The 25,333-nt window shown below is 42.7% G+C and overlaps 1 protein-coding gene across 3 annotated transcripts in view; it reads left to right on the top strand.

The window, feature by feature from the left end:
- The window catches only part of sh3d21 (SH3 domain containing 21), a 32,631-nt gene extending 11,085 nt beyond the window's left edge, over nt 1-21,546 (top strand). For all 3 annotated transcript variants that reach the window (XM_018727024.2, XM_018727023.2, XM_018727025.2), the window contains 7 exons: nt 800-905; nt 2,379-2,431; nt 2,765-2,880; nt 16,984-17,049; nt 17,203-17,417; nt 20,698-20,761; nt 21,053-21,546. In XM_018727024.2, coding sequence (XP_018582540.1) covers nt 800-905; nt 2,379-2,431; nt 2,765-2,880; nt 16,984-17,049; nt 17,203-17,417; nt 20,698-20,761; nt 21,053-21,094 — 662 coding nt within the window. In that variant the 3' untranslated portion in view covers nt 21,095-21,546. The remainder of the gene's footprint in view (nt 1-799; nt 906-2,378; nt 2,432-2,764; nt 2,881-16,983; nt 17,050-17,202; nt 17,418-20,697; nt 20,762-21,052) is intronic.
- Nucleotides 21,547-25,333: the final 3,787 nt, after the last annotated feature.

The following is a 25,333-nucleotide window of genomic DNA, read 5'->3' as shown; positions in this document are numbered from 1 at the left end:
ACTAATTTCTGGATATATGTCTTCAATAGGGCTAAACCTAGCATATTGATAATATATTTCCAAGCAGTACGCAAGCTTTCAGATTTTACTTTACAGCAGTTTCATTTTCAAAATTGGAAAAAATGGTCATACAACCTTGCATGAAAATGTATGTGAATCCTTTGAGCTTACTTAGTTATTACTGCATTAATTAATTAATAAAATATTGTCTGGTCAATCTGAATCACAATAATAAACAAACACAATCAGCTTAAACTAAAAACACACAAATAATCGTGCTTCTTGTCAATATTAAATACATCATTGAAACATTCACAATTCAGGCTGGAAAAGGTATGTGAACTCCTGTATTTAGTAACAAACTGTTTGTTTATTAATATTTCTGGGATTCCTAGTGTGAACAGTTAAATTCATGTAATGGCGCAGCAGCTCTATTGGGTAGAGATCTGGACTCAACCCAAGTACAGGGTATAAGATTGGGTATACTGTAGCCTGGACACGAATCCATAGCAGGACAATGAAACACACTTTTTCACACACATTAACAAACTATGAGCAAATTAGAGTCATCAGTCCACCTGAAACTCATACGTTTGGACTGTGGGAGGAAACTAGAGTATCCAGAAGAAACCCCGGATGAACACAGAACATGCAAACTGAAATACAGAAAAAACTGACTTTTTATGGACCAGAAAATGGGTCCAAAAAAGTCTTTGAAACCTTACAGTATTAAGACATAATGTTTTGTGTAACACACAAATCTTAGTGTATGATTGTGTGCCATCATTAATGTCTGCAGAGGAAAAGGTGGAGACCAAAGACCTGAGAAGTGACCCCCCTAACAAGTTGAAGCTCCCAGGCCTGAAGAAAGCTCCCCCACCCCCATTAAAGGATAAGCCTAAAAAGTTTGTACCAAACAGATGTTTCCATCACGTTCCCTTTTTGTTTGCATACACATATGCGCATATACTTTCCCCAGACACCTTAAAATTGTGTTTCTTAGACTTTTACTGAGTTTACTGTTACTGATGGCAATGTGATATGGTAATTTATAATAGCTAAAGACTGTCTGATCTTGTTAACATTCATGCTTTACTTTTATGTTATATAACCAACAGGTTCTTGCATACTGTACATACAGAACATTAACAAATGCATGTATAATTTTATAGTGCTGGTGTAGAAATTTTTTAAACTATGTGGATATCAAAAGAGTAAACCAAAAGATGGTTCTTCAAGTAACATTCAATTCATATAATCTTTCCTATCACATCCTAATATAATTCATTATGAATGAAGCAGTAAACTCAGAATATTAAACTGGATTTTATTGTTCTGTGATACAACATTTACCTTTTGCTGAGGCAATCAGTCCAGTTAAACTTCTACAAAATGGGTGCAAAGAACAGATAAAAATTTGCAAAGTTGCAACATCAGACAACCTATAGTAGGATAGGAGGGAAGGAATAAGCATACTCTAATTCCAAGAACTGCCTGCTCACATTACCAAAATGGAAAATGAATGATGAGTCAGAGTGGAACAGAACAGATGCAAATTGCCCCTTTTCTGTTTCCTGAACTAGCCAATTTACTTTACAAAGGGAAGGACTGAACCCTCTAAGGTTTTTGTTACAAGGAGTTATTGCTGAGAACCAGTGATGCTGCCATTTTCTTCTTCTTGGTAAACAGAAGAATTTTATTTCCCTAGGCTAACAGCAAAGGTACCTGTTTCGTACTTGTAAATAAGTCTGAATAGTCTGACATTTGCATCAGTGTGTTGACATCAAATGTCATTGTATTTATATTTCATACGTTTAAAATGTATTTGTTCATGTGTCTTCAGCCATAGCACTAGGTGAGCAAAGTTATTAAAACATAACTGCAAAATGCCCTTAGATTTAATCTTAGAGATGTCAATTGAGAGAGCTTTTTTTACCAGTGATGATGTAAAAATTCTGTGGTTTTATCAAGAAGAAGGTGATGCTCTGATTTCTCCATGCTCTGCACTGTCTTTCTGGTACTCAGTCGGAGTGCAACAGCTTCTGCACCTGTGTTTCGTGTCTTAACACAGTGAGCTGAAAAAACGGTTAAAGCGGTTGAAAACAGGATGTCACAATGAACATGGCAGCTGTTTTGCACCGTTATGCTACATTACAATCATGCAATTATAAATACAGACGACTGACAAGTGAAATTTTTCTCTTTACAGTTTGACCCAGTATTTTAATTAAAGCACAACTGACCATGATGATAGCATTGCTACATGTTAGCAATATGATTCATGATGAATCTCATAAAAATATAGTGAATGCCTTTTGGATATTTCCATTGGACTGGAGACCAGTAGGCATGTTTCATTTATCATGTTGTTTCCACAGGCCTGGCGATGTATCACCATTGTCACCAAGACCAACAGAAGATAAAACTAAAGGTTATGAACCATTTTCACCATCTAGATAGCAACCATGATATCTTATTTCTAAATTCTTGAGCATTTTACAAAAAGTTTACTGGAGAATAATCCAATTTTTCTACTTCAGATGAAACTATGATTTCATTGTGTTGTTAGACCATATATACTGACTCTAGGAACCATCTCTCTCTTTCCGTCTGTCGATATTTAATCTCTGCTTCTGCTATGTTATGCTTTTATGTTATGCCGAGACAAGCACTTTACACCTTAAACCAAAGTTTTTGAGATCATAATCTGATATGGAGAAGACAGAAATGAAGAACTTTTCTTGTTCTTGTCTCATTTCTGCAGAGTGGCAACAGTTTGATATAATGGACGTGTCCTCGGCGAAACTGACCCACCCTACAGCCAACAGAGCCAAGCCACCCCAAAGGAGACCACCAACAAACATGCACACCCCATCAAGTGTAAGTGTGAACTACCAAAAGACCATTCACAGTAGTCCAGTAGAGGTCACGGTAATCTTTAAAAATATTTTCTTTGCAAGGACTGGACCTGTGTGCCTGAATACCTGCGTATATACTTGACTGTTTACAGATCTGTCTCCCTGCCTAACTGCCTTCAGACCTAACATGCATTGATGACTGTGTATGTCTGCTGCTTGCGTGCGTCCTTGCCAACTTTTGTGCTTTTGTGTGAACCGCTGTCCTAATTCCTACCTATTTCACTATATCCCTGCTTGCCTACCTGCATGCATACCGGTCTCCCTGTGTGCTAACATTCCTACCTGAGTACCTACGTGACTTCCTGCACAACTGCCTCCATGAGTGCCTACCCACGTGTGTGCTGGTAGACAGTGCGTTCCTCTGTCAGTTAGTGTCTGCCTTCTGCGTGCCTGTCTGCCTGCCACCTTTGCATTCTCCTGTGCGTCATCTTACATGCCATCTGCGAGGGTGCATACTTCTTTGTCTGCCTGTCTTCCTGCTTTCATGCGTATCTCCTGTCTGCCTCACTGTCTAAGTGCTCGCATGGGTGCCTGCCTGTGTGCGTACCAGCATAAATACCTGTCTGTTTCACTGCATACTTAACCGTGTGTGTGGCTCCATGCTTGTCTGCGTGCATTCTTGCCTGAATACCTGTGTGCTTTCCTGCATAACTGCTTGTCTGCATGCCTGTGTATGTCTAGCTGTCTGCGTGTATGTACTTGTCTGCTTGCTTGTCAATCCATCTGCTTGGCTTTGTGCCTGCGTAACTGCCTGCATGCGTACCCCCGTGAGTGCCTGCCCTCCTGCTTCCGTGGATGCCCATCTGCCTGCCTGCACATATGTTTACATGTCTACCTCCCTGCGTAAGTGCTTTTTTCTGTGTCTCTGCCTGCTTGCCAGCCTTCCTGTGTGCGTACCTGTGTGGCTGCCTGTCTGCCTGCTTGGGTACATACCTGTCACCCTGCCTGCATGCTTCCCTGCCTACTTGTCAGCCAAAATGGATGCCTGTTTCACTGCATGCCTGGCTGCATGCGCACATGTGTGCATCCCTGCCTATGTCCGTGCCTTTCTGCCTGCTTGCAAATGCATACTTACCTGCCTGCCTGTCTAACTGCCTAGTCCCTGTGAGCGTACCTGCTTGTGTGCATACCTGCCACCCTGCCTGTCATCGCATTATATCACAGAAATAATATTAATATTACCATAAATCATCATCTTTAATCATACTTAATTATATAATATAGGGACAGCTGGTAGTGTAGTGGTTACAGCTGTTGCCTTTGAACCCAAAGGTTGTGAGTTTTATCCTCACCTGCAGCTGTAGTACTCTTGAGCAAGGAACTTACCCTATATTGCTCCAATAAAATTACCCAGCTGTTTAAATGGGTTAATACATAATTGTAACCTTAACATTGTAAGTCACCTAGGAGAAAAGTGTCAGCTAAATGTGTAAATATAAATAATGCCTTTTGTGGGGATCCAGATTCCTGTAGTCAAATTAGCCATAAGTCACATTCCTTGGGGTGGGAGAGATGACAAGGTCTTGTGCTGAAATGGTGATTATGAGAGTTGGGACATTTCCCAGTCGGCTGGTTAGTTTTTTGCCTTAGCAGATGGAAAGTTACCAATCCATATCAATTAGTTGGCCTGTTCATTCTACAGCTGAAACACAGACATACACATGCATATGAGTTGTAGCCTGAATTCAACAAAGCAGCCAGCTCTCTTGCATTAATTTAAAGAACTGAGGAACTGGTACAGCTTGAACTGAATTATAATTGGTCATTTACTTAATTGTTCAGGAGAAATTTATTTATTGAATTTACTGAATACACCTAGTAGGGGGTGCAGTGGCACAGTGGGTTGGACTGCAGTCCTGCTCTCCGGTGGGTCTGGGGTTCGAGTCCCGCTTGGGGTGCCTTGCGGCGGACTGGCGTCCCGTCCTGGGTGTGTTCCCTCCCCCTCTGGCCTTACGCCCTGTGTTACCGGGTAGGCTCCGGTTCCCCGCAACCCCATCTGGGACAAGCGGTTCTGAAAATGTGTGTGTGAATACACCTACTTATTTATCTATGGAACCTATTAATTTACTTAACTTTTCGCTACTTGTTTATCTCTTTGTCTTCAATGTCTGTCTGTTTGTGTGTACATATATGGTACACTCATGTCAATAAGTATTTGGACAGTGACAAATTTTCATTATTTTGGATCTGTATGCCACCACAACAGATTTCAAATAAAACAATCAAAATGTGCTTTACATCTAAACTTTCAGCTTGAATTAGAAGGTATTTACATCCAAATTAGGGGAACGGTTTTTGTTATGTATGGTCCCCCCTTTTTAAAAGGCCAAAAGTAATTGGACAATTGGCTGCTCATCTCTTTCATGGGTAAATGTGTGCTAGTCTCTCATTATTTCATGTATATGTCAGCAGGTAAAAAGGGCTACAGTTGATTTCAAGTGTGGCATTTGCTTTTGGAATTTGTTGCTGTTAACTCTTATTATGAATGAATTTTCGCTGTTAGTGAAGCAAGCCATCATTAGACTGAAAAATCAAAACCCTTCAGAGAGACAGCAAAAACAGTAGGTGTGGCCAATTCAACCATTTAATTTTTTTTTTTTTTTTTTTCTTAAAAAGAAAGAACACCGGTGATTGCTCAAGAATGCTAAAAGGTCTTTCAGAGTATGGATAACAACTTTGGTACATGACGGAAGACTTCTTTCTCTGGTGAAGGCAAAACCACTTCACAAAAGCTGGCGCAGATCAAGAACAACTCTCTAGGATGCAGATGTACAGTATCTGTGGCAAAGTCAACAATCAGAGTAAAAACAGAGGGTTTACCACATATAAACTGTTGGTAAGTCTCAAACAGGAAAATCATTAGAATCAGAGAACATTAGATAAGAGTTTGCCAGAAAACATCTTTAAAAATACCCTGTACAGTTTTTAGAATAACATCTTATGGACAGATGAGAAAAAGATCAACTTGCACCAGAATGAAGAGAAGATTATGGAAAAGCAAAGAAACTGCTAATGATACAAAGCATACCACCTCATCTGTGAAGCATGGTGGAGATAGTCTTATAATGGAGGAATGTATGACTGCCAGTGGAGCTGGTCTCCTTGTATTTATTGATGATTGACTGCTGACAAAAACAGCAGCATGAATTCTGATGTGGATAGGGCAATATTATTTGCTCGGAGTGGAGGTGTGGCAAGCTTGGCTGGGTCCTGCTCTCTGGTGGGTCTAGGGTTCAAATACTGCTTGGGGTGCCTTGTGACGGACTGGCGTCCCATCCTGGGTGTGTCCCCTCCTCCTTCAGCCTTGTGCCCTGTGTTGCTGGGTTAGGCTCTGGTTCGCCCCAACCTTGCTTGGGAAGAGCGGTTTCAGACAGTGTGTGTGAAAGCACATGCTGAAAGTACATCTTGTTTTGTCTTGTTTTGATCCATTGTGGTGACATTCACAGCCAAAAAGATGAAAATATTATCACTGTCCAAATACTTATGGACTTGACTGCATGTCGTGTGCTGCTGCAATGAAACAGAGTTTCCATTTTGGATTTACAAATATTTACTAATTCAATCATTCATTAACTAATCACATAGTGACTGTATGCTATGCGAGTTTCATATTTTAAGGACCTGTGCCCCAGTCTGTAGCTAAATTAAAGACTAAGGGTGACAACAGTGTGAAATGAATAGAAAAGTGGTGTCAAAAAGGCAGGACTTAAAAGAAAAAGAACTGGATTACATTGCAAAAAAGTGCACATAAAGAAGACATGCACTATTCTGAGAGACAAAATGAGTGAAACACAGCAGGTGTGCACAGTATAATATTAAGACAACCTCAGCTCACTGTGCTAGTTGTGCTGTTCAAAGATACAGCTGTTGTATCTTTAATTGTTGGGTTGGTGCTGTTCGATGCTATGTGAAAGGTGTTGATTGTATTTGGTTGCCAAATTGTAATTGCTGACGGCACCAGAATCGTGGTCATGTTGTTGTGGTTAGCTCAACCCAGCAGACCTTATTACAAAAGGACAGACAGCAGCCAAGCTGAAAGGAGATGAGTTGTGGTGGTCAGGTCCACCTTTTGTAACGTCACCAACACAACCAGAATCAAGAGTGGAAGAGTGCTCTGAGGAAGAATTGAAGTCTTGAGATGAAGCCATGCCAAGTGACAGTTCAGCTTAGCAACACTGAAGTGACCCAGTCTGAACCACTACTACAGCTGGAAGCATACAGTAAACTTGCCATTGTTTTCAGAATCACTGCTTGGATCAGATGATTGGATCCTTGTCCATGATTGTTGTGCTCAGGACAGGAAACGAGGAGAACTCGCAGTGGATGAGCTGTCAGAAGCTGAAAGATTGTGGATTCAGGAGGCACAAGGTGAAGTATTGGCCAGAGAAATGAATGAATTGAAACAGGGCAGAATATTCATAAGCACTCAAAAATCAGAGACCTTAACTCTTTTCTTGATGAATATGGATTAATATGTGTGGGAGGAAGGTTGCAACAGTCAAGGTTGCGTGGGAGAGAGCAGCAGAAGGTGGGTAATCTGCAGAAGGTTCATAGCAACCGCAGCTCAGCAGGTGACTGCAGCCCTACAAAGGGACAGGATTGTTGAATCACCTCCATTTGAAATTACAGGCATTGACTTTGCTGGCTCTCTTTATGTCAAAAAGCGTACCACCGTAGAAAAGACATACATTGCATTGTTCACTTGTGCTGTGACATGAGCGGTACACTTAGAGTTGGTGTCAGACTTGTCCAGAGAAAAATTCCTCCTGGCTCTAAAGAGGTTCGTGTCCAGGTGTGGCCTCTGCAGAGTCATCTACTCAGACAATGCTCAAACCTTCAGAAGGACTGATCATGATCTCAGAGAACTCTGGGCAGCCTGAAAAAGATCCTGAGGTTCTGGAATATTTTTCCTCAAATGGCATGAAGTGGAAATTCATAGCAGAAAGTGCACCTTGGTGGGGTGGATTCTGGGAACGGTTAATCCGATCAGTGAAAACAAGTCTGATAAGAGTGATGGGTATTTGGTTGCCAACTTGTAATTGCTGATGAGTGCTTGGCACTGAGTTTAAATTGTACAACTTGGAATGCGTATAGAACTGCCACTAGATGTCCATACATTAATTATGTTCTTTGTTTCAGTGAAAATGCGATAGTAGTAGAGAAGAAGAGTTTGCCTCAGAGTGTGTACAAGTGGAGCGACGGATGTTTTGTTGGTATTTTAATTAAATGTAACGTTGTTAGGGGGCGCGGTGGCGCAGTGGGTTGGACCGGGTCCTGCTCTCCAGTGGGTCTGGGGTTTGAGTCTTGCTTGGGGTGCCTGCGACGGACTGGCGTCCTGTCCTGGGTGTGTCCCCTTCCCCCTCCGGCCTTACGCCCTGTGTTACCAGGTAGGCTCCGGTTCCCCGTGACCCCGTATGGGACAAGCGGTTCTGAAAATGTGTGTGTGTGTGTGTGTGTGTGTGTGTAACGTTGTTGTAAATGTAAATTGGTGGGAGGTATGCTGTCTCTTTAAGAGAGTCGTTTAGAGTTGATTCTGTTGTGCTGTTTGGTCACGTAGACTTACCGTAGTTGTGCACTGAAGAAAGTATAGAAGCAGAGCTGTTGTTTTCCATTCCTCGTTCACCTTTTCTTTCCCTGTTGAACTCGAGGGAACATACCTCTGTAAGTAATACTTATTCTTAAAGTTACGTGTAGAGGTTATTTTCAACGATTGCTAAGTGTGTGATAAACTTGAAAAGAAAACAGGTGAGGCTAACGGCGCTAGCCTGCCTATGGCATTTTCAATGTTAAAATTAGCATTACTAGTAAGTAATCGTTAATTAGCAAGCAGTGGCTAACGCCGGACGATGTTGGCAGCACATGTAAACATGTTATGTGTTTTTGTGTTGTATAAGATAATTAATGACCTAGTGTTTGTTAATGTAAAAGAAAGCGTTAAACATGTAGGTTATAACATTTTATTTTTATTTCTGTATTAGACTATAGTTTTGCTTCTGACAGACAGATGATCTCAACTTCAACGTACTTCACTTCAACTTGTAGTTGTTGCTGTCTCTTTTTGGATCATCATGTTGTTTATTGAGGAACTTGTTTGGCTATCTGCCAAGCTAGAAACCATCACTACATCCTAGTGAGGACAGAATAGGAGGGTATCGGGATTTGTCTATCCTGTGTTTTATGCTCCTACTCGAATGAACCTCGGTGCAGCAAGTGGTAGGTAACAAAACTAGGTTTGCTTGAGACTTCATGTCTGGAGCTATATGTCTCCTCTTAATGTAATGCATAATTGTACTTTTGCTGAGATGTACATCACTTTGGACAAAAGCATCTGCTAAATGAATAAATCTAAATGTTATTAGAAAACCCAAAAGTCGGTTTTGTCATTTGTGAACTCAAGAAGCTGCATGGGGTTAGTGACAACAACAGCAGTTCATGTAAGATAATTTTGCATATATTGTGTGGTGCTGGCCATCTATTCAATACGCTAATTTGTTTTCATTTTAATAAAAAGCAGCACTGTGGCAAAGTAGGTAAAACTGGTGCCTCACAGCTCCTGAGCGGCTTGCTCAGAGGTGTCGAATGGAATTTAGCTCACGTGGAGTTTGGATGATCTCCCCAACAGAGCAATGGTGAACCACCTCTACACACCCTTAACAGAAACACCAAGCGAGTTGTCACTATGCCAGATTTCACTGCCAGGCACTGATTGCAACCTGAAAGCAATACTTGAAGACCAGTTTTCCACAGCGTCATCTTATTGATTCAAATAACATACTGCAAAATTGATGCAACTAAGGCATAGTATGTAGTTGCTTGGTACACTGCTAGTTCACATTACATATATTCATTTAGCTGATGCTTTATTTCCCCCTTAGCAATTTACAATGGTAATGTTTACATTTATTCATTTAGCAGATGCTTTTCTCCAAAGCGACTTCCAGTGAACTTTATGTAGTGTTATTAGCCCACCCATCTTATTCACCAAGGTGACTTGCAATGCTAGATACAGTATTTACAATGGGTCACTCATCCATACATCAGTAGAAACACTTTCTGTCACTGACACCCTATGGGTGAAGCCGAACAGCATGTCATTGGACTGTGGGAGGAAACCCACACAGACATACGGAGAACATGCAAACTGCCCACAGACTGAGCGGGATCTAACCCATGTGCTCTCGCACCACTCAGGCACCCTGAGACAGCAGTGCTACTCACTGTGCCACCAATATTACAATTATTTATACAGCTGGAAAAATTTACTGGAGTGATTTAAGGTAAGTATTTTGCTTAAGGGTACTGCAGCAGGAGGTGAGATTTGAACCTGCAACCTTTGGGTCTAAAGGTACCTGTTCTAACCACTGCATTACCAGCTATTCTGCTACAGCTGTGCCAGATGTAGTTGAAAGCAGGCGTATTATACAACCCCAATTCCAAAAAATTGGGACAGTATGGAAAATGCTAATAAAAGCAAAAAGGAGTGTTTTTTAAATATACTTTGACTTGTCGTCTTTCAAAAACAGTATAAAGATAAGGTATTTCGTATTTTACTTAACTGCATTGTTTTTTGCAATATGTTTCAAAAAAGTTGCGACAGTCGAGTGTTTTAATTTTTAATAACACTTTTGAAGAGTTTGGGCACTGAAGACACCAGTTAAGTTTAGCAAGTGATATTTTCCACTACTCATCCATTATACAGGTCTTCAGCTGCGCAATTGTACAGCGCTTTTGTTGCTGTATTTTGCGCTTCATAATACCGGTACCGGTGTTATATGGTCATACTTCCTAGTTCTAGTGACAACTCTTGCAGCAGCAAGAAAAAAAGCATGAATCAGTTTTTTAGCATCCTGTCTACATAGGAATCAGTGTAATTTAGCTATGTTTCTTAACTGAAGGAAGCATGACTTCATCAAAGCATTTACTTGAGATATAAATGACTGTCATGATCGCAGACAGGAGATGGGAGGTAGGGTTTGGACCCAAGTGCGGGTGCTGATGTTTCAGTAGCACAGTGAGTAGCGCTGCTGCCTTACAGTGCCTGGTTGGTGTGAGAGAATGTGGGTTTGATCCCTGCTCAGTCTGTGTGGTGTTTGCATGTTCTCCCTGTGGGTTTCCTCTGGGTGCTCTGGTTTCATTCCACAGTCCAAAGAGATGCTGTTCAGGTTCTGCCCATAGTGTGTGAGTGACACAGAGAGAGAGTGTTTCGCTGATGTATGGATGAGTGACCCATTGTAAGTAGTGTATAAGGTGTGTGGGCTAGTAACACTACATAGTATACATTGTAAGTTGCTTTGGAGAAAAGTGTCTGCCAAGTGAATAAATGTAAATGTGAAAACATGGGAACAATCTGAGATGGAGGTTGGGGACATATATACACACACACACACACATACATGATGAGCTGCTGGATAGTGTAGTGGTAAGATCACTGCCTTTCCCATGGGAATCCTGGTCATGGTCTACCCTACCTCCAGTAGGGGGTCCTTAGGCAAGACCTCCTTATGCTTCGCTCTGCCTACGTCGGATATGAGAGTGAAACAAAGCGAGCCATGCCGGCTCAGACGTTGCCCGGATTAACAAGGTCTGTGTCAGATGTTGGGGAACATACTGATGATAAGTGGGCTACTGGAACTAGAACAAGGCATGCATGGACAAGAGATGAGAATAGGGAACTGTTGGAATGCTACTACACAAGTAACCCCAGTGAAAGGGGTTACATGAGGAGGATGTGGGACCTATGGATACTTTGAAACCCAACATCAAGACTAATGCCTAAACAACTAGTAGCTCAGTGTTACAACATCTGCAGGAAACAACTGCTATCATAACTACAGATTGATGAGGTACAACACAAATGTTATGGCAAGGGGGAGCTTATGCTTGGATCCTCCATGGAAAAGAAGGCTAGAGGCTAAGATCAAGGCAGCACGAAGGGAAGTTAGCCAGCTATCGGAACTGCAGAAAGGGGTGATGAAGACCCTGCCTAAGAAGTACAGCAAGCTGTCTATACCTGAGGCCTTAGAAACTGCCAAGCAAAGAAGAGGTACACGATAGAGGGCAGAAGAATAAACTAGATGTTCTCCACAGAACCATCCAAAGTGTACTCTCAGTGGCAGGGTAATAACATGAGAGCAGACCCACCAAGGTTGGAGACTGAGCAATACTGGAAAAACATATGGGAGAAGGAGGCATCACATAACAACAAAGCCCAGGGGCTAGTGGATCTAAGAGCAGACCACAGCAACCTCCCTGAACAGGATCCAGTAACCATCACAGTGGCAGACATCCAAGAAAGAGTCTCAAGTATGAAGAACTGGACAGCACCAGGCCCTGACATGATCCATACTTTCTGGCTAAAGAAGCTAACTGCACTTCATGAGCACCTGGCAACACAAATGAACCAGCTGCTAATGGATTGGACCCACCCTGAATGGTTAACAGAAGGCCGGACAGTCCTGATCCTGAAGGACCCCCAGAAAGGAGCAGTCCCATCCAACTATCGCCCGATAACCTGCCTCTGCACAACATGGAAGCTGCTCTCAGGTATCATAGCGGCTAAGATGAACAGGCATATGGCTCAATACATGAGTGGGGCCCAGGAAGGAATTGGTAGAAACACCAGAGGAGCAAAACACCAGCTACTGGTAGACAGAACAGTCACTCGAGACTGCAAGACCAGACCCGAGAAGGAGTATGAGGAAGAACAGGAACCATCATGGAAGGACAAACCCCTACACAGTATGTACCACCGGCACCGCCTGGATTGACTACAAGAAAGCCTATGACTTGATGCCTCACTCATGGATCCTGGAATGCTTAGAACTATACAAGGTCAACAGGACACTAAGAGCCTTCATCAGAAACTCAATGGGACAGTGGAAAACAACCCTAGAGGCCAACTCCAAGCAAATTGCGCAAGTCACCATCAAGTGCGGTATCTACCAAGGAGATGCATTGTCCCCACTGCTGTTCTGCATAGACCTGAACCCCCTCAGCCAGATCATCACAAAGACTGGCTACAGATACCGACTACGGAATGGCGTAAACATCAGTCACCTCCTCTACATGGATGACATCAAGCTGTATGCCAAGAGTGAACGAGACATCGATTCCCTGATCCACACCACCAGGATCTACAGCAATGACATCGGAATGTCATTCGGATTGGATAAGTGTAGCTGGATGGTAACAAAGAGAGGGAAGGTAGTCAGAACTGAGGGGATTGTACTACCAGAAGGCAACATAGCAGATGTTGAGGATAGCTACCTTGGAATCCCGCAGGCACATGGAAATCATGAAGAGGCCGCAAGGAAAGCAGCAACCGCCAAATACCTGCAGAGAGTAAGGCAAGTCCTGAGAAGTCAGCCCGGACCTTGTTCTTCCCATTCAGCTATCAACACCTACGCCCTGCCGGTCATCAGATACCCCACTGGCATAATAAGATGGCCAAAAGAGGAGATAGAAGCCACTGACATCAAGACAAGGAAGCTCCTGACAATGCATGGAGGGTTTCCCCCAAATCCAGCACCCTGAGGCTGTACACTAAGCGGAAAGAAGGAGGCCGAGGACTAGTGAGCGTCAGAGCCACTATCCAGGATGAAACAACAAAGATCCTTGACTACATCAGGAAGATGGCCCCGACTGATGAGATACTTAGTGAATACCTCAGGCAGCAGAAACCCGAGAAGGAGGATGAGAAAGAACAGGAACCATCGTGGAAGGACAAACCCCTACACGGTATGTACCACCGGCAGATCGAAGAATTGGCTGATATCGAAAAATCATACCAGTGGCTGGACAAAGCTGGACTGAAAGACAGCACAGAGGCACTAATCATAGCAGCACAGGAACAAGCTCTAAGTACAAGATCAATAGAGGCCGGGGTCTACCACACCAGGCAGGACCCCAGGTGCAGGCTGTGCAAAGATGCCCCTGAGACAATCCAGCACATAACAGCAGGGTGTAAGATGCTAGCAGGCAAGGCATACATGGAACGCCATAACCAAGTGGCTGGCATAGTGTATAGGAACATCCGTGCCGAGTATGGGCTGGAAGTCCCAGGATCAAAGTGGGATACCCCCCACCCCCCAAGGGTGGTCGAGAGTGACCAAGCTAAGATCCTGTGGGACTTCCAGATCCAGACTGACAAACTCGTAATGGCTAAGCAACCGGAAATAGTAGTGGTGGACAAACAGAGGAAGAAAGCCGTAGTGATAGATGTCGCCATCAGAAAGAAAGAACATGAGAAGCTTGAGAAATACCAAGGACTGAGAGAGGAGCTAGAAAAGATGTGGAAGGTGAAGGCAACAGTGGTCCCCGTGGTAATCGGAACACTTGGGGCTGTGACCCCTAAGCTGGGAGAGTGGCTCCAGCAGATCCCGGGAACAACATCCGAGATCTCTATCCAGAAGAGCGCGGTCCTAGGAACAGCTAAGATACTGCGCAGAACCCTCAAGCTCCCAGGCCTCTGGTAGAGGACCCGAGCTTGAAGGAGTAAGACCGCCTGCACAAAGGGGGCGAGTGGGGAAAAAAAAAAGCATACAGCATTTTGCAGCACCATGCAGTACCCTCTGGTATACGCCTAGTTAGTCAGGGGTTCATCCTACAGCAAGCTAATGACCCAAAACACCTCCAAGCTATGTCAGAACTACCATAGAAGAAAAGAACAAGACAGTAGGCTTCAAATCATGGAATGGTCAGCACAGTCTCCAAACTTAAACCCCATTGAGTTGGTTTGGTTTGAACTGGACAGAAGGGTCAAAGCAAAGCAACCTACAAGTGCAACACATTTGTGGCAACTTCTGCAACAGTGTTGGGAAGAACTTTCCAAAGAATATTTGATTTCCTTTGTCGAAACAATGCCACGAGTGTGTTTGGCTGTTATATCTGCAAAAGGTGGCTACTTTGATGAGTCAAAAATTTAGGTTAAGTTTTGTTAAACAAAATGATTCCATGATTTCTTTTCATGTCCAATTGTTTATTTGTTCTATGCTTTCATTTCAGAGTACATTGAGACATTAAACTGCGTAAATTTCAATGAAAAATGGAGGTGTTCTAAAACTTTTGACCAGTCGTGTGTGTGTGTGTGTGTGTGTGTGTGTGTGTGTGTGTGTGTGTGTATATATATATATATGTGTGTGTGTGTGTGTGTGTGTGTGTGTGTGTGTATATACATACATATATATGATCTCAAAGTTATAGAGCATTAACATTTACACATTACATGAACTTAAGACAGGGTGAAGTGAATTCGGAAGAGGTGAGTGTTAAGACCCTTTTTAACTGTGAACAGAGATTCATCAGTTCTGAGCGTGAGGTCGTTTCACACATTGGAGCCAGAACCTGAGATCCTTTGTGCTTTTCCTTCTGGAGGTTTTGCTTGTGGGACCACCAAGTGGGCAGAGGTGGAGGAGCATAGCAGTCTGGTTGGTGTGTAACAAATGATCAGGTCTTGTTGACATCTGGAAGCAGTTCTATTCATGCTTTTCTAGGCCATAACCAGCCTAGGGAAGTGGGAAACTAGTAAAATAGTGATGAGGGGTGAAATTATATCCCATTCAACTTATAGGAAAAAAGAACAAGAATTAGAAAACAAATAAGAAGACTATAAACGACAGACAATATAATTAATAGGAAGACAGTTTATAGTACAAAGACTGCAGTGTTATATCTTTGGGTATAATAATAAATCAAGAAAATTTTTTTTTTCAATAAGTCAAAAAGAAAAAAATCATAAATTCATAAATTGATATTAATTTGTTAAACATTTTTTAATAAACCTTCCTAAATTAAGAAAAGAAGTGGGTGATGCATTAGAATTGCTAGTAACACTTGAATTGTATTTAACACTTAACCAGTTGTGTAATAATAAAGCTCCAGGACCTAATGGTTTCCTTGTTGAATTCTGTAAGCATTCTTGGCAATTGCTTTCACTATTGTTTAGTAGAATGACTGGTGAAATTAAAGTCTTCTCAAAGATTCCAACAGAAATGAATACAGCTACTATCATAGTGATCAAACTCTGCTTTCTAGTAATTGTCCTTTATCACTTAATGAACATGTCAAAAATATCAGTAAAACTTGGCAACTTGAAATTGTCACTCCTTTTATAATACATCGTTATCAAATAGGGTTTATCAGAGGCAGACAGGCTTCTAGTAATATGCGTAGATATTTCAGATTGGTTGTTTTCCCTGAAAATAATAGCCTGAGAACAGATATTGTGTCATTTAATGCAGAAAAGACATTTGATGAATTGGAAGCATTTATTGTTTTACTGTATTACAGAGGGTTGGTTTTGGAGAGCCTGTTATTCATTGAATAAAGGTACTCATTTAAAGCCAAAGGTACACATATGAATATGAATAATGTTGCAAAGCCTTACATTATCAAGGGTGCCTCCTTTTCCCTTCATTTATCTTTTTCAAACCTCTTGCTGTTGCAATATGGCAATAAAATAAACAAATGGAATCCAAACCCTCAACAGAGAGGATAAAATTTACCTTTATGCAGATGATGTTTTATTATATTAGGATAACCTGACCACTTTACAGAGACATAAAAAATCAAGGAGTACTAGAAACATCTATTTTTTTATATTACTCGGCAAACCAAAGACAATATTACTAAATGGCTTCATTCTAATCAACAGGATAGTCTTTGAGCAGAAACAGAACACTCAGTGTGTAAGTAAATTTAAGTCTGTAAGTGCTTTATGATTAGTATTTTCTTAACACTGCTATAAAATTACTTTTATCTTAAGAATGCAATTATCTCAACAGCTTTTACAACTTTGTGGAAAATCAACAGTCTAAGTGAACGCCTTTTAAATACACTTCACTTTGGCACAACACAGATCTTCAAATCAATTAAAAAATGAATTTATCACACAGATAAGGAGTAAAAAATTATGAAAGCCACATTTTTCAAAATATCTTCTTATGTGTACTGGTAAACTTAACTGGTTAACTTAACGAGAAAATTTTGGGGAAAAAACATACAAATAATAAGACATGTTAGCAGAATAGCATGGTTATCACTTGATGGACGTTTTGTTTGCCTACAGCCCTCAGAGGAAGAGAAGGAAGATGAATCCAGCACAGTTTCAAAGGAGCTGCCTGGAATAACAAAGGTAAGGAAAGAGTATGGTTAATGCTTTCAGGACACACTGGTCAAGCAGTAGTAATAGTGCTTACTCATTATGGGTTCAGTTCTCTTGAACAAATAGAAGGAACAATTATGACAAAATGTAATGGGTTACATAATGACCTGACGAAACTCCTAGAGCACAGAAAATCACCTGCCTTCACCTACACATCATGAGCTGGTGATGCAGGTGCCCAAGCTGCCATCAGCACTAAACTCCAGAATAGTCAAACCCAATGGTGACATCAAGCCAAGTCCAAAGCCCTCTCAGAATGACAGCAAAGCCACAGAAGACATCAGAGCTGAGGTCCGAGAACTCAGCATGGCACTGGATCTGCTCAAGACTCGGCATGAGTGAGTTAGTCTTGGGCCGGGTGGGGTGGGTGAGGTGGGATGGGGTCATGCGTTCCGGGCACAGTCATCTTCAGAAGCAGAATTGAAGCTGTAACCATCAACAGTCAATAAGGGATCCAAAAATCTATTGTGCTTTGGGCATATATTGTTCTGAAACAGCAAATGTCTTACAGATTTCATTAATTCAATTCAATTCAATTTATTTTTAAAGAGCACTATTCTCATGTGGTGACACAGATTGCTTTAACACAGGCATAAGGCAAGAAAAACAAACACATCAGATAAGAAACACAGAAGACAGTTGACTACCAACTATCATAACATAATGCTTTATAGAGCTATAAGTATGCCTACTGTCCATAGAGGAAAGGAACAAAAACTCGAGGGATAAAAAAACCTCTCGGGTTCCAAGGACCAGTGGCTGCCCACCCCTCCTGGGCATTCTAGATTAAGTAACAGTTCTAAACCAGTTTACAGGTAATAATGATATTGTTGCTATATGGTAGCTTGAATCCCCAGCTCAGCATGGTACGTCCTGTCCATCATGGCAGTTGCTCATCATCTTCAGTCAGCATAGGGGTGTGTCTGTGAGCGCCAGCTTGCCTACTACGGTCTTATGTAGAGAGACAATTCTCAATAAGAAGAAATACTTAGTAATTTGTAACTTAAAAAAGTAAATTTTATTTGCATTGGTGTAGAGGTGGGAAAAACAAACACAGCCAAGTGGAATTAAATGTTGAGGTGGAATGCCTAGTAAACATTTAAGTCTTTAGTCTGGATTTGAAGACAGAGACAGATGGAGAATTTCTGACAGTAACTGGTGGAGTATTCCATAGTTTAGATGCTCTATAACTAAAGGCGCAACCTCCTACTGAGGTCTTATTGATCACAGGTGCTTTAAGGTAACCTGCATCCAATGAATGAAGATATCTTCTTGGGATATAAGAATCAATAATCTCACAAAGGTAAGCTGGAGCAACACCATGTACTGCCTTATAGGTCAAAAGTAGAATTTTATAATGAACTCTAAATGTGACCAGGAGCCTTGCATTTGCACGTTCTCATTGTGTCTGCATGGGTTTCCTCTGGGTGCTCCGGTTTCCTTCCACTGTTCGGGTTCTGCCCATAGTGTGTGAGTGACACAGAGAGAGTGTGTTTCACCGATGTATGGATGAGTGACCCATTGTAAGTAGTGTATCCAGCAGTGTAAGTCACCTTGCTGAATAAGGTGTGTGGGCTAGTAACGCTACATAGTTTCCATTGTAAGTTGCTTTGGAAAAAAAACATCTGCCAAGTGAATAAATGTAAATGTAAAAACGTGGGAACAATCAGAGACAGAGGTTGGGGACAGGCAAGGATCTTCCAAGGGACGAAAGCCGTTTCAGGGGCGAAGCAATACTCAGGAAACCGGTGAACAAGCCAAGGTCAAAAAAGCCAGGAGAAGCAGGAATATTACACAGGGAATAGGGTACTGGGAAACCAAGATGCTGAATGCACAAGCCAGCTGCTGGGCATTGTAGATTTTGCACCCGTTGCCGTGACAGTGCTGCCTTTATACTGCGCCGTGCTAATTGGCAACAGATGTTGTTGATGAGCCTGTGGATGTGGGCGTGACAATGACAGTTTTCCATCCAGCTGGACAACCAAATCCTTGACACACTCTCTATGCTTGAAACTAATACCATTTGTTGTGAAGATTGGCGTGATTATGTCGAGAGCTTTGGCATCACCACCCACCACAAGTACCTCTGTTTTACTGGCATTTAGAGAAATTAAAATTTTTACTCATCCATAATTTTATATTGGTAAAACAATTACCTAAAGACACCACGTGATGGATCATCAGGCTTAAATGAAATATGTAGCTGTGTGTCATCAGCATATGAATGGAAATTTGCATTATGTTCGCAAATAATGTCACCCAGTGGTAACATTTACAGTGAGAACAGTAATAAACCCAACACAGAGCCCTGTGGCTCACCATACTCAACCGTAGTTGAGACTGAGGGGGTGCAGTCATCAGATTCTGTATAAATTATTCACGGTTAGCTAAATATGAGTCAAACCTCTTCAGAACAGTACCCTTTTGTCCAACCAAGTTTTCATTTAATTTTAATTGACGTTAATGAAATCGGTAAGACATTTGTTATTTCAGAACATTATGTGAAGTTATTACATTAACTTTAACTTTAATGAAATATTTAAAATTAAAACATTTTTTATGTGGACCTATTAAAATCAAGATGGCTCTTTCACACATATACTATATCTCCCACCTCCTGTTGAGATATAATTTAGAGCACTGACACTAAGCTGGAGGAATGAAATACAGGCGTCCTCCTTTATACGCGTCTAATTCGCTCCTAAAAACGGTCCATATGCCATGAGTCAGTAAACAAGGAGGTCCTTCCCATTATTTATATGGTGCATAATAAAATGAAGCCATCCTCAACTTTATGGACATGCACAAGTATTTCCACAAACACCCTCCTGTCAAAAAATTAGGACCATAACATATTAAAAATAGAAAGAAATTAACAAAGATGAATTTAAGGCAGAAATTTTCTTTTTTACTAAAAATAACCAGTACACGTAAATGTACGAAAGACACATACATGTGTCTACATTTATACACACACTGACTGAAACTGCTTTTCCCGAGCGGGGTCGCAGTGAGCTGGAGCCTAACCCAGGAGCACAGGGCGTAAGATTGGAGGGGGAGGGAATACACCCAGGGCAGGATGCCGCTCTGACGCTAGGCACCCCAAGTGGGACTCAAATCCCATACCCACCAGAGAGCAGGCACAGGCCAAACCTGCTCCGCCACTGCACCCTCCTTTTACATTTACATACCTTTACATTTATTAATTTGGCAAACACTTTTCTCCAAACCAACGTACATTGCAGAGAACAACACAAAAACTGCATCACACTAACAGAAGGAGAAATTTGGATGTTAATGTGAATCTTGAGTATATTCAATCTGCTGCGTACAATGCAAAATTAAGAGGTTTTCATACATTGTCGAAAAGTCTGCACCTCATTGACTCACAACTTCTACATCATTGTTCAAAAATCGTTGCCTGATTTGCATATGACATCTAGGTCACTGGGGAAAAGTCTGCCTCAAAAAAGTCTGTAATATCGAGAGCAGAGTTCCAGACGCTGCTCCATACACTAAACATGGGTACAACTTTTCCAGGGCCTATACACCAAAAGTCCGAATACTGAGGTATACCTGTCAGTGTCTAAGATAATGGCATCCTTTCTGTTTTACTAGGAAAGACATTGAGGAGCTGAAGGAGGAGCTGAGAGAGGAGAGGGTCAAACGCATGGCTCTGCAGGTACCATCAATAATTAAAGAAAATTAAGATGTCCCCTTTTTATTTTACTTCTGTCAATGTGATATTTCAGTTTTTTTCTTTTTAATTTGCACATATCCTGTTTTTACTTTGTCATCATGGGGTGCTGAGTGTAGACTTAGGAGGGAAAAATTAAACAATTTTAGCATTAGGCTGCACCATAAGAAAATATAAAAAGTGAAGGGGATACTTTCTGAATGCACTGTACCACTTTGTTGAAATAAATAATCATTTTTACAACTTATCAGTAGGCACTGCTTCTGTTAATTGCAGGACGAGGTCCAGCTTCTGAAGAAGACTGTGAACCATCACTGAGTCACACTGGTGATCTGAATATTTTTCCTAGTAACAACACCTCCCCTACCTGATAATACACTGTTTTGGGATAGTTGGAAGTCAGCAAAATCAGTGAATCAACTTAAATGCCTGTCTGGAGGAGCAAGAGTCCAGCAGCTATGTGTAAAATATGTGGATGATCTGTGTTTGCCAAGTCCTACTACCAGAACCATACAGTTTTTTATAAGAGAATTTTGAGGCCCTTGGTCAATAGAATTGTTTTACTATTTCTTTGAGAAAAAGCTTTAGGATTAAGGAAAATGGTTTAGATGGGAGGTTTATAATGGTTCATTGTTTGCTGGAATAACCCATGGAAAATTTATCTTGCTTTCATATTCCATGTTGTTCATGCTGGGTGAAAACTGTACATAAACTGTGATATTTTAGTGTTTGTTTATTACATTTCTTGGTGTACAATGCAGAGTTTTCATTCTCACCATTTATATATATATATATATATATATATATATATATATATATATATGTATATAATGTGTGTATATCTATATATGTGTGTGTGCATATATATGTTATATATATATAGACATACGCACATACATATATATATATATATATATATATATATATATATATATATATACACACACACACACACGTACATACATATATATTTATTCATGGGCCTATTTTGCAAAGCACCAAAAAGAACTTCATACTGATAAAACAGGTGAGCTCACTTTTTTTTGGAGAAATGTTTGGAAATAAATATGAGATATGTTTCACTTTAGAGAAATGTAACAGCCAGTACTGTTAAAACATAAAACAGATGTGTGTTTCATGATAAAAAGGGGATTTATGTTCTTATTCAGTGTGTGATGATGTACGTCGATCAACACTGACTGTGCTGTTCTCTTTGAAGAGGAACTGGTGGGCGATTCAAACCTGCAAAGTTTCTCTTAATCCTTCACTGTGTCCACCTCAGCAAAGAACAAAAACTGTGTTTATTCAATTTTTTTTCTCATTTAAAAACACAACAGGTGTTTACAGGTACATTATGATACAGAACATGTGGTAAAATGGTACAGCATTGTAACTGACATATATACCGTTCAGTATATAAATTGTGTATAAAGTTGCTGTTAGAGGTTAAGGACATGATTTTAAACCATTTATTTTATTTTTCATAATTTGGGACAATATTGAAACAAATTTATGTATGTATATTGCTCTTCAGATGGTTGCCAACATGCACTTAAAATGCAGAGTGCAGTAAAAGCAAGTGATAAACTTTATAATTTATGTAGAGGTTATTTAAAGGGTCTGTTTCCTTGAGGTTTTTAAGAATGTTTAGATTTTTAATCAAATAAAACAAATATACAGCATCAGAGGATATGAATGTGTTTCTCCAGTTTTATTTGTACTGCAGAGAGAGACAGAGAGAAAATATATCAGGCATAGGGATGCAGAGCGGGATTTGGCCCTACATGTCTGCATGTTTGCTTGTTTCTCTCTCATACACACACGCACTTAAAACCCTTAAAGGGGTGTAAGAGACGAGGCAGGAAACAGGAGATGCAGTTGCCCGTAGCTGTAGGCTTTTATTTGCCTAGACAGCGGAGAAGGAAGGAGATGCGAAAGGGGGAGCAGGGAACAGGTAGGGAAAGGTTTTGTGCTGGCTGGGAGAGTCAGATCGATTGGGATGTGGGCTTCGTGTCAGGGTTCGGGTCTGCGGCCGTCTCGGTCTGGTTCTCCTCCTTGGTCTCTTCTCTCTACTGTTGGGCACCAGGGAAGAAATAGGGGATGAAATCAGCCCCAGCTGTGGCTGCTTTAACCCCATCTCCGCCCCCTCCCCGGGCGGCCTCGACATGCTACACCCCTCCGCCACCATTGACAGGTCCCCAGGGGCCGGGGTCGTGGGGTCCTCCCTGCTGTGGCCCGACCGAACCCCTGCCCCTCCCCACTACGAAAGGAAGTCGGGGACTACCTGCTCCCGTCCAGGCCGATGCACTATTCGGAAGCGGAACGGTTGGAGGGCCAGGTACCAGCGAGTGAGGCGGGGGTTCGACTCTCGCATCGTGTGCAACCACTGCAAGGGTGCATGGTCGGTGCACAGCTCGAATTCCCATTCCAGGAGGTAATACTGGAGGGAGAGGATGGCCCACTTGATTGCCAGGCACTCCTTTTTGATGACGCTGTATTTACACTCTGGAGCTGTCAGCTTGCGGCTGAGGTACAACAGAGGCTGCCACTCCCCGTTTAACTCCTGGGAGAGGACCGCCCCCAAATCCCGATTGGAAGCGTCAGTCTGCAGGAGAAAGGGAAGAGAAAAGTCAGGGCAGGCAAGGACGGGACCCCCACACGTTTCTTTGATCCTCCGGAAAGCATGCTGGCACTGCTCCATCCACTGGACCGGCTCTGGGGCCCCTTGGCGGGTGAGGTCAGTCAGGGGCACGGCCAAGGTGGAGAAGCCCGGAATGAACCGGCGATAATAATTTTCAACCCCCAGGAAAGACCTCACTTGTTGTTTTGTCTTGGGGACCGGACAAGCCGCTGTTTTGTTAATTTGGGGCCGAATTTGTCCGTTCCCCAAGAGGAACCCCAGATACCGTACCTCTCCCTTTCCAATCGCACACTTTGCCAGGTTTGCAGTGAGGCCCGCCTCCCTCAGGGCCTGGAGAACTGCTCTCAAGTGGACCAGGTGCCGCGACCAGTCTGGGCTGTAAATGATGACATCATCAAGGTAGGCCGCAGCGTACCCAACGTGGGGTGCGAGGACCCTATCTATGAGGCGCTGGAAGGTGGCTGGGGCCCCATGCAAACCAAACGGGAGTGTAACGAACTGGTGTAAACCAAAAGGGGTCAAGAAAGCCGAGATCTCCTTAGACTCTGGAGATAAGGGAATTTGCCAGTAGCCTTTGGTGAGATCTAGTGTTGAATAGAAGCGAGCAGAACCCAGCCAGTCCAACAACTCATCCACCCGGGGCATGGGGTACGCATCAAACTTAGTGACAGTGTTGACTCGCCTGTAATCTACGCAAAACTGAGTGGAGCCGTCCGGCTTGGGGACCAGAACCACCGGGCTGCTCCAATTGCTGTGGGATTCCTCAATGATGCCCAACCGCAGCATTTTGTCCAGTTCATCCTGTATGACCTTTTGTTTGTGGACAGGGACACGATACGGCCGGCTATGCACCGGGCCCCCTTCAAGGGGCTGAATCTGGTGCTGAATGAATGTCGTCCGACCCGGCAGAGGGGAGAATACGTCGGCAAATTCCTGCTGTACCTGGGCCACCTCCTGTTGTTGGGCCTCGGTAAGGCCTGGGTCTACTGGAACAGGAAGGGGGGTTTGGCCCGGGTCGGGCAGCTCCGGGCCCAACTCATCCCGTACCGGGACTGTGGTGGCCAAGGAGGCAACAGGGGCCTCCTGCCAGCGCTTCAGGAGGTTAAGATGGTATATTTGCCGCGCGCCACCTCGGTCGGAGCGGAGGACCTCGTAGTCGACCTCCCCGATGCGCCGTGTGACCACAAAGGGTCTTTGCCACTTGGCGAGCAATTTAGACTGCGAGGTGGGAAGCAACATGAGTACCTTTTCACCCGGGGTGAAGTGACGTAACTGTGTCCCCCTGTTGTATGCACGCGCCTGCCTCTCCTGGGCCTGCTGGAGGTGCACCCGTGACAGGCGTCCGAGAGCATTTAAACGCTCTCTTAGGTCAAGGACATGCTGCAGTTCATTTTTACTGAGACTGGGACCCTCCTCCCATGCCTCCCTTACAACGTCCAAGACCCCTCGGGGACGCCAGCTGTACAACAACTCAAAGGTAGAAAACCCTGTAGAGGCCTGTGGCACCTCCCGCACCGCAAACAAGAGGGGGTCCAACAGTTGGTCCCAGTGTCTGGGGTCGTCAGCCACGAATTTTGCTATCATGTTTTTTAAAGTGCGATTAAAGCGTTCCACCAGCCCATCTGTCTGGGGGTGAAACACACGGGTGCGAATGGGCTGAATCCCCAGCAGTTCATACAAATTCCTGAGGGTGTGTGACATGAACGTGGTGGCTTGATCAGTGAGGATTACCTTCGGAACACCCACCCTCGTGAAAATTTTAAATAAAGCCTCCGCCACCGTGCGTGCCGTCATGTTACACAAGGGAACCGCCTCTGGGTACCGCGTGGCGTAGTCAACCAGCACCAACACAAACCGAAAACCCTGTGCACTCCACTCTAAGGGCCCAATGAGATCCATCCCCACTCTATTGAACG

The sequence above is a fragment of the Scleropages formosus genome, chromosome 18 (assembly GCF_900964775.1).
Source record: "Scleropages formosus chromosome 18, fSclFor1.1, whole genome shotgun sequence".
In the NCBI taxonomy this organism is placed as follows: domain Eukaryota; kingdom Metazoa; phylum Chordata; class Actinopteri; order Osteoglossiformes; family Osteoglossidae; genus Scleropages; species Scleropages formosus.
Note: the sequence above shows the minus strand (reverse complement) of the source record. Positions and strands in the feature narration are given on the sequence as shown.